Raw genomic sequence first — 16,875 nt, forward strand, 5'->3', positions numbered from 1 at the left:
ATAAATCTAATAAGCAAAAATTAAAATTAAAATTAAATAAATAAATAAAAACTAGATTAAGTTTTTAGATTTAAGTAAGCTAGGGAAGAAGATATATATATATACACACTGTGAACAAAATTCCTGTTCCTTCGACTTAGTTCCTTACTTATGAGCAGTCGCCACAGCAGAATGAACCGCCAAGTATTCCAGCATATGTTTTAGGCCAGGGGTGTCCAAAGTCGTTCCTGGAGGGCCGGTGTCCTACTGAGTTTAGCTCCTACTTGCTTCAACACACCTGCCGGGATGTTTCTAGTATACCTAATAAGAGCTTGATTAGCTGGTTCAGGTGTGTTTGATTAGGGTTGGAGCTAAACTCTCCAGGACACTGGCCTTCCAGGACCGAGTGTGGACACCCCTGTTTTAGGCAGTGGATGCCCTTCCGGCCACAACCCAGTGCTCTCATATTCACATACACACTACGGCCAATTTAGTTAATCAATTCCCCTATAGCGCATGTGTTTGGACTGTGGGAGAAACCGGAGCACCCGGAGAAAACCCACACCAACATGGGGAGAACATCCCAGCCAGTACTCGAACCAGTGACCTTCTTGCTGTGAGGCCACAGTGCTAACTGCTGAGCCACCGTGCCACCTTAGTAAATTCAATGGATTTTTTTAAAGCACATATATTATGCCAAAACAAACTTTTACTTTGGATGCAATTAATCTTTTTGCCCAGAATGACCTTATCATAGACAGACATGTGTATTTAGTGATCGGACTGCTGGTCTGACCTGAACTCGGTGTGCTTGCGCTGTGTCCTGCTGCTGGAGATCTCCTGGCCGTTCTTCATCCAGAAGGTCTCCTGGTGTGTGCTGTGTGAGTTGGTCAGGTTACACTTCAGCACGATCGGCTCCGGAGGATCCTGGCTAGTTTTGGAGCTTTTAGGCTGCAAGATCTCCTGATCGGAAGCATTGATTCGTGGCCCTGAAATGCAGACAAAATCCTTACAATCAGAGAACAAGCATCACAAACACAACCAGCATTCATCTGTCCTCAATGAGTGACTAAATGTAATGTTTAGATTTGACTGCATGTCTATTTCTAGTGTCTGGCATAAATGAGGGATGTTTCTTTTTTCCAGTTTTTAACCAGTTAAACTCTGCCGGGTCCGTGACATCATCAACTTTCACTTTCAGATTTAAAGGGCTAGCATTGCACCAGACCCCCGTAAGTGGTTTCGTTTGAAAGTGTAGAATCTATATTTTATGCACATATGCATCACTTTGGTTTTATTCTACTGTACAAAAGATATTTACACTTAAACACACAGTATTTTGGAGACTCGAGCTGGGTGTTGAACAGTGGTTCATTTTCATATATTTCATTTGACACATGTACAAGTTATAGCTCAAATGAAAGCTCTTGCCGGTGCTCATACGGTTCTAGCGTTCTTTTTACTGAATTATATTCACATATCAAACAGTTGTCGAATGAATCGCGGTGTTTCCATGGCGCAGAAGTGAAAACAATACATTTATGATCAATAAGCAGCCCCAGATAGCACAGACAGCTCATCTCTTACCTTGTGCTGTGCGCTTCAGGGTCATTCTCCTCTGTTTTTGAGCTGATGTGCATAAGTAATGCTTTTATATGTCTGACGTGCTCCAAACACAGTGAATTATGTTTGATCAAACAAAAGAATAGTGAAATATGAAAGCAATGATCGCTCCCTGTGGCTTGTACAGCACCTCTCATCAGTTGGAATACAATAACTTTTGCATAGATTATGGTGGAGACATTTTTCTGTTTTCCTATGATTACAGACATGTGCAGGAACCACCAACATTAATTACAGCACGCAAGACCACACAGAACCTAAAAGATACACTTTCACATTTGAGTTTATAAAAAAAAAATACAAAAAGCGCCTCTTTTTTTTAGGTGTTTATTATAACACAGACAACATATACAGATAATTTACACACTTTCAATAGTGTTTTATGAAAATTCAAAGGGTTTACTTTAAAATGATGCCAAATTTTTGCATTTACACCTCTGCATGTGGATTTGGGAAGCTTTTAAATTTGAGTAGGCAAAATCCAGGCGGAAATCCCAAAATAGCAGCAGAGTTTAAATTATTACAGTATATAGGATGATTTAAGGCAGGGGTGTCAAACTCAATTCCTGGAGGGCCGAAGCCCTACACAGTTTAGTTCCAACCCTGCTCCAACACACTTACCTTTAGGTTTCAAACAAGCCTGAAGGACTCAATTAGCTTGATCAGGTGTGTTTAATTAGGGTTGGAACTAAACTGTGCAGAGCTGCGGCCCTTTTGGAACTGAGTTTGACACCTGAGCTTTAAGGTATATATTTTTATGTATATCTGTCAAAAGAGTGCAAGATTAAACCCTGCTTCAATACATTTGACATCAAACAAGGGTCAGCATAAAAGTAATCTACATGTAATCCAAAAGTAGTCCGATTACATTACCATAAATGTGCAATCAACACACTTTGTCATGTAATTTCTAACTGATTGCAATAAGTAACCCACACAGCTCTGTTTGTGACGGATGACTCTAAAGCTCCAAAAACAAAACATAAACATCAAACAACCTGTCACGATTACCAGCGATCGTCTTTCATAAGACTGCTGGATTTCACTCTCAATAACCATGGACTACAAATCCGCCATTTCTGGACTACATTTTCATACATGCACTCCGCTCACAGACACTTACATGCTTTTTGAGTGAGATGCTAATGGTCTAATCTAATTCAATGATCTATGCTAAGCTAAGCTAAAACTGTTCCCGCCAGACTCAACGGTTGACTGAATTGATAGAAAATGGTAAATGTAACTACAAAGTAGTCAAGATTAGAATAGGAAAATTATCAAAACCATTTGGTCATTTTTTTTTTGAGTGAGATGCTAATGGTCTAATCTGACTCATTGATCTATGCTAAGCTAAGCTAAAATTGCTCCCTCCAGACTCAGAGATTAACTGAATGTGTTTAAAAATGGTAAATGAAGCTACAAAAGAGTCGAGATTTAAATAAAATAATTATCTAAACCATTTGGTCATTTTTAGTGAGATGCTAATGGTCTAATCTGATTCAATGATCTATGCTAAGCTAAGTTTAAAATTGTTTCTGTCAGACTCTGAGATTAACTGAATGTGTTTAAAAGTGGTAAATGTAACTACAAAAGAGTCAAGATTTAAATAGAAGAAATATCTAAACTCTTTAGTCATTTTTTGATGCTAATGGTCTAATCTGATTCAATGATCTATGCTAAGCTAAGCTAGGAGTTCCCCTGCCAGACCTGGAGATTGATTCAAAAATGGTAAAACTCACCTGTTTAGCTCTAGGAGAGGTCTAAAGTGAGCCTGTTTACTTTAAAGGTGTCTCTTTAAGACATTAGTCATAAACAGACAGGGAAATGAATGTGACTGGAACGATTCAGAATATAATGCCATTACTGAACCACAGGCAATGCAAAGAAGACACAAGGTCATTCTGCACTCACGGGTCAGTTTTATGACAGATGGCCCAGCCAGATAAGATTACGACGGCTGGTTTTTGGTCAGATAAGGAACTGCCGGATGACAGAAATGACCTCCTTTACTTGTGTCTTCTTCCTGGTCTCATCCAGCCGTGTTTCCCAAGGACAAAATGCACAGATAAAAAAACACAGCGCGACTTCAAAGCGTCGCCAGGCTTCACGCTCCGCACAACATGTGTAGCTTTGAAGTAAATAAACCCACACAATGCTACTATCATATCAATATGAAATCAAAAATAATGACAGCAAACAGTAAGGAGATACTGTATGGAAGCAGGAAAGATGGAGGAAGTAGGGCTGCACAATACTTTCAATATCTTTAGTGTCACATTGCAAGATATGCACTGTTTAGTCTGAATTAGCACCACATGGATTCTGTGCAAGTCCCGGCTGGGTCAGTTGGTGTTTCTGTGTTTCCTCTGGGTGCTCCGGTTTCCTGCACAATCCAAACACATGCGCTATAGGGGAATTGATCAACTGAATTGGCTGTAGTGTGTGAATGAGTGTGTATGGGTTTCCCAGTACTGGGTTGCAGCTGGATGGGCATCCGCTGTGTAAAACATATGCTGGATAAATTGGCGGTTCATTCCGCTGTGGCAACCCCTGATGAATAAAAGAACTAAGCCAAAGGAAAATGAATGAATGAATGAAAATGTAAAGTATTTTCTGTCTTTTAGTGGATGTATTATATATGAGACATGCTTTGTTTACTAAATAAGTGAATCTAATTGGATTTGCATTGTAAACATTAAATACAAGTTAAAAATGTGTTATTTTTTTATTTAATATATTAAATCTTTAGTTGTGACACTTCCAAAATCCTTCCGCATAAATCCGCAGACTTTTTACAAGAATCTCAGCAGATAATGAATAATATCGGCAGATTCTGTCTAGCCCTAATTATTATTGACCCAAGTTTAACCATAGTCGTGTGAAAGCCTATTATTTGCATGTGTTTTTAATGCCCGTGCACTTTAAGAGCGTTTAAAACATTTTGACACCAGAAATAATGATAAATGAGGTGTACGACAGATAACTTGTATTTCATTATTTATATGGTTTATGCAAAAATATATATTTTTTGTCTTGTTTTACCTCCAAATTTATACATTTCAAAGCGAAAAAATTATTATTTTAATTCCCCCAATGGCTGATAATTTTGCTTGTTTTAAGGAAAAACTCTTAGTTTTGACTTATTTTAATGTTTTTCACTTTTATTGGAGTGCATACAGTTGAAGTCAGAATTATTCGCCCCCTTTGAATTTATTTTCTTTTTTAGATATTTCCCAAATGATGTTTAACGCAGCAAGGAAATTTTCACAGTATGTCTGATAGTATTTTTTCTTCTGAAGAAAGTCTTATTTGTTTTATTTCAGCTAGAATAAAAACAGTTTTTTATTTTTTTTAAAAAGCATTTTAAGGTCAAAATTATTAGCCCCTTTAAGCTATTTAGTTTTCTATATTAGTCTACAAAACAAACCATCATTATACAATAACTTGCCTAATTACCTTAACCTGCCTGGTTAACCTAATTAACCGAGTGAAGCCTTTAAATGTCACTTCAAGCTGCATAGAAGTGTCTTGAAGAATATCTAGTCTAATTTTATTTACTGTCATCATGACAAAGATAAAATAAATCAGTTATTAGAGATGAGTTATTAAAACTATTATGTTTAGAAATGTGTTGAAGAAATCTGCTCTCCGATAAACAGAAATTGGGGGGAAAAATAAACAGGGGGGGGGGGGGGTGAATAATTCTGACTTTAACTGTATATCTGTTGAAATTACATTGTCTTAATGTATTTTACAAAATTGCCCTTTTTATTTTTACTTTATTATTATTATATTATTTTATTACTGTAATTATTTGTTTATTTTTGCATACATGTGTACATATTTTTATTCTCTGTCAGGATAGGGTGGGTGTTCTTTGGTTAGTGTTTAGTCATTAACACAGTATATTTGTATGACATTTATTCTTAGTGCGTACTCATACTAGGCACAATTGCCTTGAACTGTGCAGAAGCGCGCTTGTCCCCCTCCCCTCTCCGCCGATGGCCTGCACTCACACTGCATTATATGAAACAGTCCCTTAAAAGTGCCGTCACGTCTTCAGTTTTAGGCTCAGGCGTGCTTTGCACTCACACTACAAGTGTACCGCGCCAAAGCCCAACGCAACTGCGCTCTGACACACCTCTTCCAACCATGCATGGGCTCGATTCAGAGAACTCAAACTTGTCATACAAACCGGGAAACACACCCAGGCACAGTTCAGATGGCATAGTGTGAGTACACTCTTAATATTTTGAAACTATAAAAGTATCTTAAAATATATATTACTTTTATTATATACTACTATTTACTTATTTCTTCTGAACGTGGAAACAAAACAATATGTTTTACTTGATCTAAAATATTTTAGATATTTGGACTAGACACGAGACAAAGCAAAGTGAGAAAAGCATTTTTCTTTGCATTGATTATTCAATTCACTCCTCAGAAAAAGCTGTTCAAAACATCAACAGCAACTGCATTAATATCGCAATATTTATGGCAGAAAAAAATATTGCAATATCAGGTTTTTCCTTAATCGTGCATACCCTGGGAGGAAGATTGAGGATGAGGGGAGCTTTTATATATTTATCTTTATCTGGGTTTGTGGTCATCGGGAAGACAGAAAGACTCCATCTTTAAGTCTGCCTGAAGGAAAGGGGACATTCGGACGCACCAAGGTCAAACGATAAGGACAATACAGAAGGAATCAATACGGCACTTTCCCAAGAGCTGAGCTTAAGTGAACATTATAGGGGCTTCGGCTTTATTTCGGTTTGCAGTAGGGCTGGGCTGGTGTTACCACAATCTGAAAATCGTGTCGTTATTTTTCCTGGCATTTCTCTCCAAATATGCCTTATGTTTTGCATAATCATGTCTATTTCTGGATAATCTGGTGAATGAAAGGTGGACATAAACCAAAAGACCAGATTAAGCTCATAACAATGGAATAAGCAAATATCATGATGCAGAACCACAGTGTATATGCGAGCAGATGTGCGTAGTCATAAATGGCTGTTTTGATATTATTATGCCCATAAGGGGAATATATCTTTAACAGTAACATCTGTTCACTTTAATTGTGTTTAAAATGGTCTAATCAAACCTTATAGTAAACAGTGTTACTAATAAAATAATAAATAATTATTATATAGTAAATTTTTGGTGAATTTGAAATGTTTGGTTTGTTTTCACCCATGTGAATTTTCATTTTGGTGCTCCCCTAATTAAAATCAAGCCAACATGGTAATACAAAATATAATGCGTAATCAAACATATAAACAATTGATGAGAATCACTCTAATGTTGTACAATACTGGGAAAATATGCGATATTGGTGTTGAGCGTTACGATAATGATGTTTCTTAAGATATAATGAACTTGTGAAATGCTAAGGTAATCAGCAATTTAGAAAAAAAAATTTATTTATGTAATGATCATACTAGAAGAAAAAGCTAATAGATATTTCTCTGAGCTAATTACATTTAAAAAATGATGTTAATGTGCAAATATTTAGATTTTAAAACTACAAATGACTGAAAACCGACTGAAAAGACTGAAAGTTGATTAAAAAATAATAAATAATAGAAAAAATTTAAACAATAAAGGTAGGCACACCAAGTTTTTTAGAGACAATTAAAATTTTTTTAATAAATAAATAAATAAATAATTCATTCATTCATTCATTCATTCATTTTCTTTTTAGCTTAGTCCTTTTATTGATCCGGGGTCGCCACAGCGGAATGAACCGTCAACTTATGTTTAACGCAGCGGATGCCCTTCTATCAGCAACCCATCTCTGGGAAACATCCATACACAATCTTTTACACAGATACACTATGGACAATTTAGCCTACCCAATTCACCTATGCCACATGTCTTTGGATTTGTAGGGGAAACCAGAGCACCTGGAGGAAACCCATGCGAACACAGGGAGAACATGCAAACTCGACAGGGAAATGCCAACTGACCCAGCCAAGGCTTGAACCAGCAACCTTCTTGCTGTGAGGCGAACGTTAAATAAATAAATAAATATATAGACTATCAGAGATTATTTTTTGTTCCTCGTTTTAAAAAATCTATTGGTAAAAGAGCCTTTATTGTTTAAGGGTGCAATAGATTAGAATAATTTACCTGCCAACATTCATTCCAATGCATCATTTAAGGTGTTTAAGCAAACTTTGCCGTCATATTTTACTTTGGACTATACTTGTTTTTCCTGAGCATGTTATTATTCATCTAGTGATTATTCATCACTAATCTGTATATGTATATATATATATATACACATACATACAGTTGAAATCAGAATTATTAGCTTCCCCCTGTTTATTTTTCTCCAATTTCTGTTTAACAGAGAGAAGACTTTGTTCAACTATAATAATAAGCACAAAATAAGCACAACCCTGTTAGACCGTACGCCGGGGCGCAGTGTGTATTTTTCCATCCCTAAAATAGCAAAAGAGGATTTGGGCATGGCCTTAATGCTTTTGCACCTTTAGACTTTGCGCCTAGATCAATAAAATAGAACCCTATATCTTTTTATTATCTAATTTAAAAAAAAGATGCTGCATTTGCCAAAGTATTTGGTAGAAGAGATTTTGTATCTCAATGGGACTATCCTGGTAAAATAAATATAAATATAAGTATATATTTAATATATATTGAAGTCTGAATTATTCGCCACCTCTGTTTATTTTTTTCTCCAATTTCTGTTTAACGGAGAGCAGATTTCTTCAACACATTTCTAATCATAATAGTTTTAATAACTCATTTCTAATAACTGATTTATTTTATCTTTGTCGTGGTGACAGTAAATAATATTTGACTAGATATTCTTAGGCTTAACTAGGTTGATTAGGTTAATTAGGCAGGTTAGGGAAATTAGGCAAGATACTGTATAACGATGGTTTGTTTCGAAGACAGTCAAAAAAACAAATTAGCCTAAAGAGGCTCATAATATTGACCTTAAAATAGATCATAAAAAAATTAAAACTACTTTTATTCTAGTCGAAATAAAACAAATAAGACTTTCTCCAGAAGAAAAAATATTACAAATATTTATAATATATAAATATAATGATATAATATCATATATAAAATATTATGGGTTGAAAATATTATGGGAAATTTTCCTTGCTCTGTTAAACATCATTTGGGAAATATTTAAAAAATAAAATAAATCAAAGGGGGGTGAATAATTCTGACCTCAACTGTATATATTTATTTATTTATTTTTTTTTGTTTAATTCAGTTAATATATGTTTTTCTTTTTTGTGAAATAAAGTATTTTCTATTTAGGCCACTTGAATTTATGTTACTACCAAAAACCTGCCCCAAAGGCTTCTACAGTGATATAGAAATATTACAAGTCCTCTACATCTATTAGAGTACAGTACACCCACGGGCGCACCCGGCTCAAGATAAATCATGCTTAATATTACAGACACTCACTCTGCAGCACGGTTATGGTGGCCTGCGTGCGGATCCAGGTGATGGCCGGGTTTTGCCGCATGTCGTTCCGGCGTGGGTCATTGCTGGCACGGCACTCGTAGATCCCGGCATCCTCCAGCGTGAGGCGAGAGATGGCCAGAACGCTCACCACATTGGCTCCGGATGCCGTGTTGATGGACACCCGCCGCTTCCGGGCCCCGTCCCACAGCTGCTTGAAGGAGTCTGCGCGGTTTATATCGGCGTACCACCATTGGATCTCCGGCACCGGGTTCCCCACCACGTCACAGTACAGCTCGAAGGCGTCTCCGGTGAGCTTGACCTCTGACATCGGAGACTTCACAAACCCAGCTGGAGGAGGAGGAGGAGGAGGAGGAGGAGGAGGAGGAGATTCAGTAAACAAGTAATAATAATAATAATAATAATAATAAAACACTGTGCATCTATGAATCGTGCTTCACACAGGTGAGTGGGTTTGACAAACCACCTGTAGAAACACACATTAAATTCATTCATTTTCCTTCGACTTAGTCTCTTATTTATCAGAGGTCACAACAGCAGAATGAACCGCCAACTTATCCAGAATATGATTTACAAAGAGATTGTCCTTCCAGCCCCAACCCAGTACTGCAAAGCACCCATACACACTCATTCGCACACACACACACACACACATACACTATTGCCAATTTAGTTCATCAGTTCCCCTATAGCGCATGTGTTTGGACTGTGGGGGAAACCAGAGCACCCAGAGGAAACCCACGTCAACACAGGGAGAACGTGCAAACTCCACACAGAAACGCCAACTGACTCTATCCAGTGATTTTCTTGCTGTGAGGCCACAGTGCTAACCACTGAGCCCTTTTACACTTTAAATGTTTTTTTGACATTGACTTTTTTTTCTAGACCATGGAGCTTAAACTGATGCTTGAGGTGTCTTCTAGTATCTCAGATAAACAGAAAGACAAGAAGAGGAAAACATCTCCACATAAATGAATACATAAAGAGCGCCTGCATTCCTCTTGACAATAGCAGGATAATTCAGCGAGAGTCTCCCTTCAGCCACTCACATGCCATTATTCACTGCCTCTTTCTTCAGGAGAGTAAACATCACATGGATCGATGCTCATGTAGAATAAACACTTTTACATCAACATCATTTGTCATACATATTTTAGATGATAAAATACTTTTCTGGCAGCACGGCAAAATAATAATAATATTTTTACATGCCTGTTTGGGCTTACCAATGTTTCAAAGACAGTAACTTTAAATGGAGGAAAAAACTATAATAAATATACTTATTTTTTATTAATCGAGTCATGTGTGCATATATCTGTAAATATAATTAATTTGAAACTTGTTTTATTTTTATTTCTATTTTACACTACATTTTTTATTCTATCTATCTATCTATCTATCTATCTATCTATCTATCTATCTATCTATCTATCTATCTATCTATCTATCTATCTATCTATCTATCTATCCATCCATCCATCCATCCATCCATCCATCCATCCATCCATCCATCCATGCATCCATCCATCCATCCATCCATCCATCCATCCATCCATCCATCCATCCATCCATCTATCTATCTATCTATCTATCTGACAGTTACGAACTACAAATCCTGTTATGCACCTTACGCACACCTGTTCCTGTTTGACATGGATTACACACACAACCAGAGGATCATTACATCCGTACACCCACCCATCCACCCGTTTATCCATCCATTGGCCTGTTCGTCCATCCGTTGGTCCATCCGTCTGACTATCTGTCCGTCCGGTCTGTCCGTCTCTCCATCAGTCAGTCCTTCCATCCATCCGTCAGTTTGACTATCTATCTATCTATCTATCTATCTATCTATCTATCTATCTATCTATCTATCTATCTATCTATCTATCTATCTATCTATCTATCTAACTATCTAACTATCTATCTATCTATCTATCTATCTATCTATCTACAAATCCTGTCATGCACCTTACACACACCTGTTCCTGTTTGACATTGATCACACAAACAGCCGGAGGATCATTATGAACTGATTACATGGACTATAAATACACCACACTTGCACACACACAGTGCTGAGTCTTGTTTATCTGTTTAGTGAACTGTTTTGCTTGACCCTTGCTTTGTTTGTTTGTTTACGTTGCATTTGCCTGTTCTTCAACCATGACTCTGGATTGTCTGTATGCATCTGTTTGACCTGTCGCCTGCCTGACCATTCTTGTATAAAACTGCATTTAGATCTTCAACATAACAGTTAATCTAGTAAATGCATATTTTTAAAGATGTTTAGATGTGATCTTAACGCAAATAAATAAGACAAAAACACAGACTAGTAAAAAACATCCGTTAATTAACAGTTTGATGATGGAAATATAACTGTGCATTTATCAAAGTGACTATGAAACAATATTCTGTATCAAAGTTAACATAGAGAAAGAAATAAGTCTGTAAAAGAACAGAAAATCGGCTGGTAGTTACTGCAAGGTTTTTGTAGCGTAATATACAACACCAACACAGACAATATAGCACTGCACACTATTACAAATATCAAGAAAAAGTCACTTTGTCACACTTTTCAAGGTTAAAAGTTGTTGGAGGAAAGATCAAGCTTTCATAATGCAATTTAAAAGCATAAATAAATAATAATAATAATATAAAACATGAATCACAAACTACAGAAAATTGTTGATCAACATTTTATAGTGTAGTAATTTATTAGCAATGAGCCTCAAAATTCTCAGTTGCTGTAAGCAAAGGTATTTTGCACAGATCCAGATGGTAAACCCCCTACAGCATCTCTATTTATCCAGGAAAACGGTGCGATATGAAGAGCTGATGCCCTTCCAGAGGAAGTTATTATGGTAACGGATTATTGCGGGTCTGTGAGTGAAATGATGGTGAGGTTTTCAGCCGGAAAGGTGAATTTTCACGGATGCGCAGAGGAGAAATATGTTTGCTGTGCTGATTATTGTCGACCCCTGACGCTTCCAAGCGCTTTCCATTTCTCCTGCATCCCTTTCTGCTTATGTCAGATCAATGCGTGAGATGTCAGAGCTGAGTAATGCACAGGTGGCCTTCTCCATAAACATGTACACACACACACACACACACACACACACACACACACACACACACACACACACACAGTCTGGAGGAGACAGACTCACATCCCATCATCCTCTGCTCCACATAACAAAACCACACTCAATATCACGACAAGAAATAAGGCTGCACAATATATTACTTTAGCATTCACAATGAACCGTTTTCGCAAGACTGTTATGATGCGTTGGATGAAGTTTATTTATAAACTAATCCCATATTATTCAATTTATGATTCTGGACGGCCTTTGTTAACCGTCGGTTGGGTTTAGGGAAGTAAGTGGGTGGCCGGATCACTCTGTAAATTTGGTTGGGTTCAGGGAAGGAGGACGGTGGGTCAGTCGATTGGCCGGTAGCCCAGTCAATTATTTAGTTATTCAGTCGGTCGACAGCGGCCTCTGGTGGGCTAACGCGAGAGCAGTGTGTGCGCGAACGGTACTTGGCAATTTCACGGTCTCCAAAACCGTTCACGCAACTACATTTTCAGAATGAGCCTGGGCATACCTGTCAACCCTCCGGTTTTTCCCGGAATTCTCCCGTATTTTACTGTTCTATCCCGCTATTATCCCGTAAAGGTATTTTCCCGTATTTCTCCCGTATTTTCAGTGTTTCTCTGAACAGCCGAGCCTCGCTATACGCAACCCATACCACCTAAACACCAGGGGTCACCCCTTGCTCCAAAACGTGAGTCTGTTCTGTGCTTTCGCTTTGTTTAAGAATGAAAACATGAAAATATGAATGAATAAATATTAAAAACGGCGCAATTCCACTTCCTTTTGATTACAGATGCCGTCGCCCATACTATACAATCCTCAAAACAGTCATACAATGGTGCGTGACTGTCAGCTGACGTGCTCCATAGTGATAAACAGATGCTGTTTCCTAAACGTTTTCTGTACATGTGATTTGAAGCGGAGCTAAAGTCTGGCTTTTGGGTGCATGATTAAACAGATATACACACATTATTAATAATAATACTAACATATAAGGATGTCGATCTTGGTGTTTTTTTTTTTCAAACACAACTAATTTCGTCTTAAATGAGCATAAAAGTTAGGAAAGCAGTCGAATGCTTTCATTATAACGGTAAATGTGTGCATTTTTAAAGTGACACCTCCTATTTAATGTAATTAAAAAAATCTTAATAAATAGGAGGTTCATTTGTTGCTCTTTAATCAGAATGTGTGGGTTATACAGTGGAGAAACGGCTAATGAGATTGATAGCTTGATTCTATGTCATTATAATAGCTATTAATTTTAATAAGCTGAGCTGTTTGCTAATGTATTTGCTGCTAATGTATATATTTATTTTTCTTTTGTTAATAATAATTTTAAAACGTATTACTGACCATTTAACTGTTTACTTACAATGAAACAGCTCTAACTTAACATATTTAGTAATTTGGGGATTTTTTTTGAGGAGGCGGGGGGGGGGGGGGGGTCCCTTATTATGGTGGGCACATCCCTGATTTTCACATCTCAATGTTGACAGGTATGAGCCTGGGTTGAACTTTTTCTTTATCGTATTTATCAATGCTTTTGTTATGATCGCCAGCAATTAAGCACTTGCAGATCACTGCAACTACACATCTGCCACAAAAACAAACTACATTTCCCATCAGGCACCTCACTCACACACCAGTCCCAGTTAAGTCCCCCGGACTGCCCTCACACAGCTGTAGCTCATGTTGACTGATTATTGGACTATATATAGACAGCACACACACACTCATCCGGTGTGGAGTCTTGTTTTTTGTAAGCATCACAAAGCATTCTCTTATGTCGCCTTGCCCTGTTTTCTGATCCTTGTCTTTGTTCTCTATTTATGTGTGCATTTTTAAAGTGACACCTCTTATTTAATGTAATGAAAAAATCTTAATAAATAGGAGGTTCATTTGTTGCTCTTTAATCAGAATGTGTGAGTTAAACAGTGGAGAAAGGGCTGATGAGATTGATAGCTTGATTCTATGTCATTATAATAGCTATTAATTTTAATAAAAATTGTCTATTTATGTTGTTTAAACTACTCTTTTGGATTGCCTTCATGCTGTTTGCTCCTGCTTTGACTATTGCCTGCCCGACTTTAATATACTGCATTTGGACCCTCACATATGTTGTCCCCGACTCCTTGTTACAGTTTTTAATTTGTTTGTTAGATATTTATGCAGATGCACTGCCCTACAGAATCTCCCCCAATCAATCTATAATGGTCAATTCTTTCCCAATAGAGAGATATTGCGAGTCATCTGGTGAAATTGTACTCGTATTGCAATATAAATATTGCAGACTAGCAGAGCTAAGTAATGCACAGGTGGTGTTCTCCATAAACATGTAAAGTCACACACACACACAGTCTGGAGGAGACAGACGCATCCCATCATCCTCTGCTCCAAACAACAAAAGCACACTCAATATCACGACTACAAGAGCTGCACACTATTGCATGATTTCAGACAAATATTGAAATATGTGTCACACTTTACGTTAAGGTTTAATTAGTTGATGTATTTACTAACATGAACTAATTATAAACACTACTGGTACGGCATTTATTAACCATAGTTCAACATTTACTAATGCCGTACAGTATTAACATCTAAAGTCATGCTTGGTAACATTAGAATGAATGCAAAAATAATATTAAATATAATAAAATAACATTTACAGCTACACATTTTTTACATGATTTATTTTTAAAATTATTTTATAATATGTATGTGTAATTTTAAGTTTAAGGTTTAATGTTAATCAAGTTAAATACTATAAAAATATTATTCAGGGGCGTCACGGTGGCGCAAGTTTGCAAGTTCTCCCAGTGTTGGCGTGGGTTTCCTCCGGGTGCTCCATGTACAAATCTATTCATCTAAAAGTATTTAAGAATTTGTTATCTCATATTAACTAATGTTAATAAAGCATAAAGTCGTTTATTGCGCTGTGAACTGATCTTTTTCGGTCATTTAATAATGCATTGATGTATTTTGCATTGCTTTATATGCATAATAATAATAATAATAATAATAATAATAATAATAAATATAATAAATATAATAATAATAATAATAATACATGTATACATTTAATCATCTAAATGTATTAATCAATGTGTTCTCTTATATTAACTTATATTGTGTTTTTTGTCCTTTAATAATGGATTAAAGAATGTTGCATTACCTGATATACAGTATAATAATAATAGTAAATGTATAGATATAATCATCTAAATGTATAAATAGATGTGTTCTCTCATATTATGTAATGTTAAACAATATACTTACAGTATAAAGTCATTTATTGAGCTGTAAACTGATCTTGTTTTTTTGGTCTTTTAATAAAGCATTAATGAATGTTACATTACTTTGTGTATGTGTATACACACACACACACACACACACATAAATACACACACACACACACATATATATATATGTATATATATATATATATATATATATATATATATATATATATATATATATATATATATATATATATATATATATATATATATATATATATGCCCTTCTAGCTGCAACTCATCAAAGGGAAAATATTTAAATTAATGCATCTTAGGTGAACACAAGAGACTCTAAATCCTGTTATTATTTCAAAAATAAATATCAATTAAAATGAATAAATAAATATCTTCATCAATAACAGGAATACAAAAATATTTAAAATATCTTCACTTAGACAAATCATAACGAAAACAACAAAATGCAGCCAAGGTAAACACAAGCAACACTAAATTATGCAATTATTTACAAAAAATGATGTAAGTAAATAAAAAATAAAATAAAATGAATAAATAAATACATTTATTATTATTTGCTCCCAGTTTATTTTTCCCCAATTTCTGTTAGAAATTTCCCCAATTTCTGTTAAACAGAGAGCAGATTTTCTCAACACATTTCTAATAGTTTTAATAACTCATCTCTAATAACTGATTTATTTTATCTTTGCCATGATGACAGTAAATAATATTTTACTAGATATTCTTCAAGACACTTCTATACAGCTTAAAGTGACATTTAAAGGCTTAACTAGGTTAATTTGGTTAACTAGGCAGGTTAAAGTAATTAGGCAAGATATTGTATAATGATGGTTTGTTCTGTAGACTATTGAAAAAAATGCTTAAAGGGGCTAATAACATTGACCTTAAAATGGTGTTCAAAAAATTAAGAACTGCTTTTATTCTAACCGAAATAAAACAAATAAGACTTTCTCCAGAAGAAAAAATATTATCAGACATACTGTGAAAATGTCCACATTCAACATCATTTGGGAAATATTAAAAAAAGAAAATAAATTCAAAGGGGGTTAATAATTCTGAATATATATATATATATATATATATATATATATATATATATATATATATATATATATATATATAATGATAAATGCATGAATCTATTCATCTATATGTATTAATAAAGGTGTTTTAGCTCATATTAACTAATATTAAACAATATCCTTACAGTATAGTCATTTATTTAGCTGTGAACTGATCTGACTTGTTTTTATGTCCCTTAATAATGTATTAATGACTGATTGTATTACCTTATATATACAGTAAAATAATAAAAACTGCATAAATCTATTCATCTAAATGGTAATAGTAAATGTGTTCTCTTATTTTAACTAATGTTAAACAATATCCCTGAAGTGCTATGTGTAAAGTCATGTATAGAGCTGTAC

At 35.5% G+C, this 16,875-nt stretch overlaps 1 protein-coding gene across 1 annotated transcript in view; it reads right to left on the reverse strand.

Annotated features, from left to right (window-relative positions):
- Positions 1-16,875, reverse strand: part of nptnb (neuroplastin b) — a 78,208-nt gene that overhangs the window by 28,090 nt on the left and 33,243 nt on the right. The window contains 2 exon segments of the mRNA NM_205705.1: positions 776-968; positions 9,055-9,402. Coding sequence (NP_991268.1) covers positions 776-968; positions 9,055-9,402 — 541 coding nt within the window.

This window comes from Danio rerio, chromosome 18 (genome assembly GCF_049306965.1).
Source record: "Danio rerio strain Tuebingen ecotype United States chromosome 18, GRCz12tu, whole genome shotgun sequence".
NCBI classification, from domain to species: domain Eukaryota; kingdom Metazoa; phylum Chordata; class Actinopteri; order Cypriniformes; family Danionidae; genus Danio; species Danio rerio.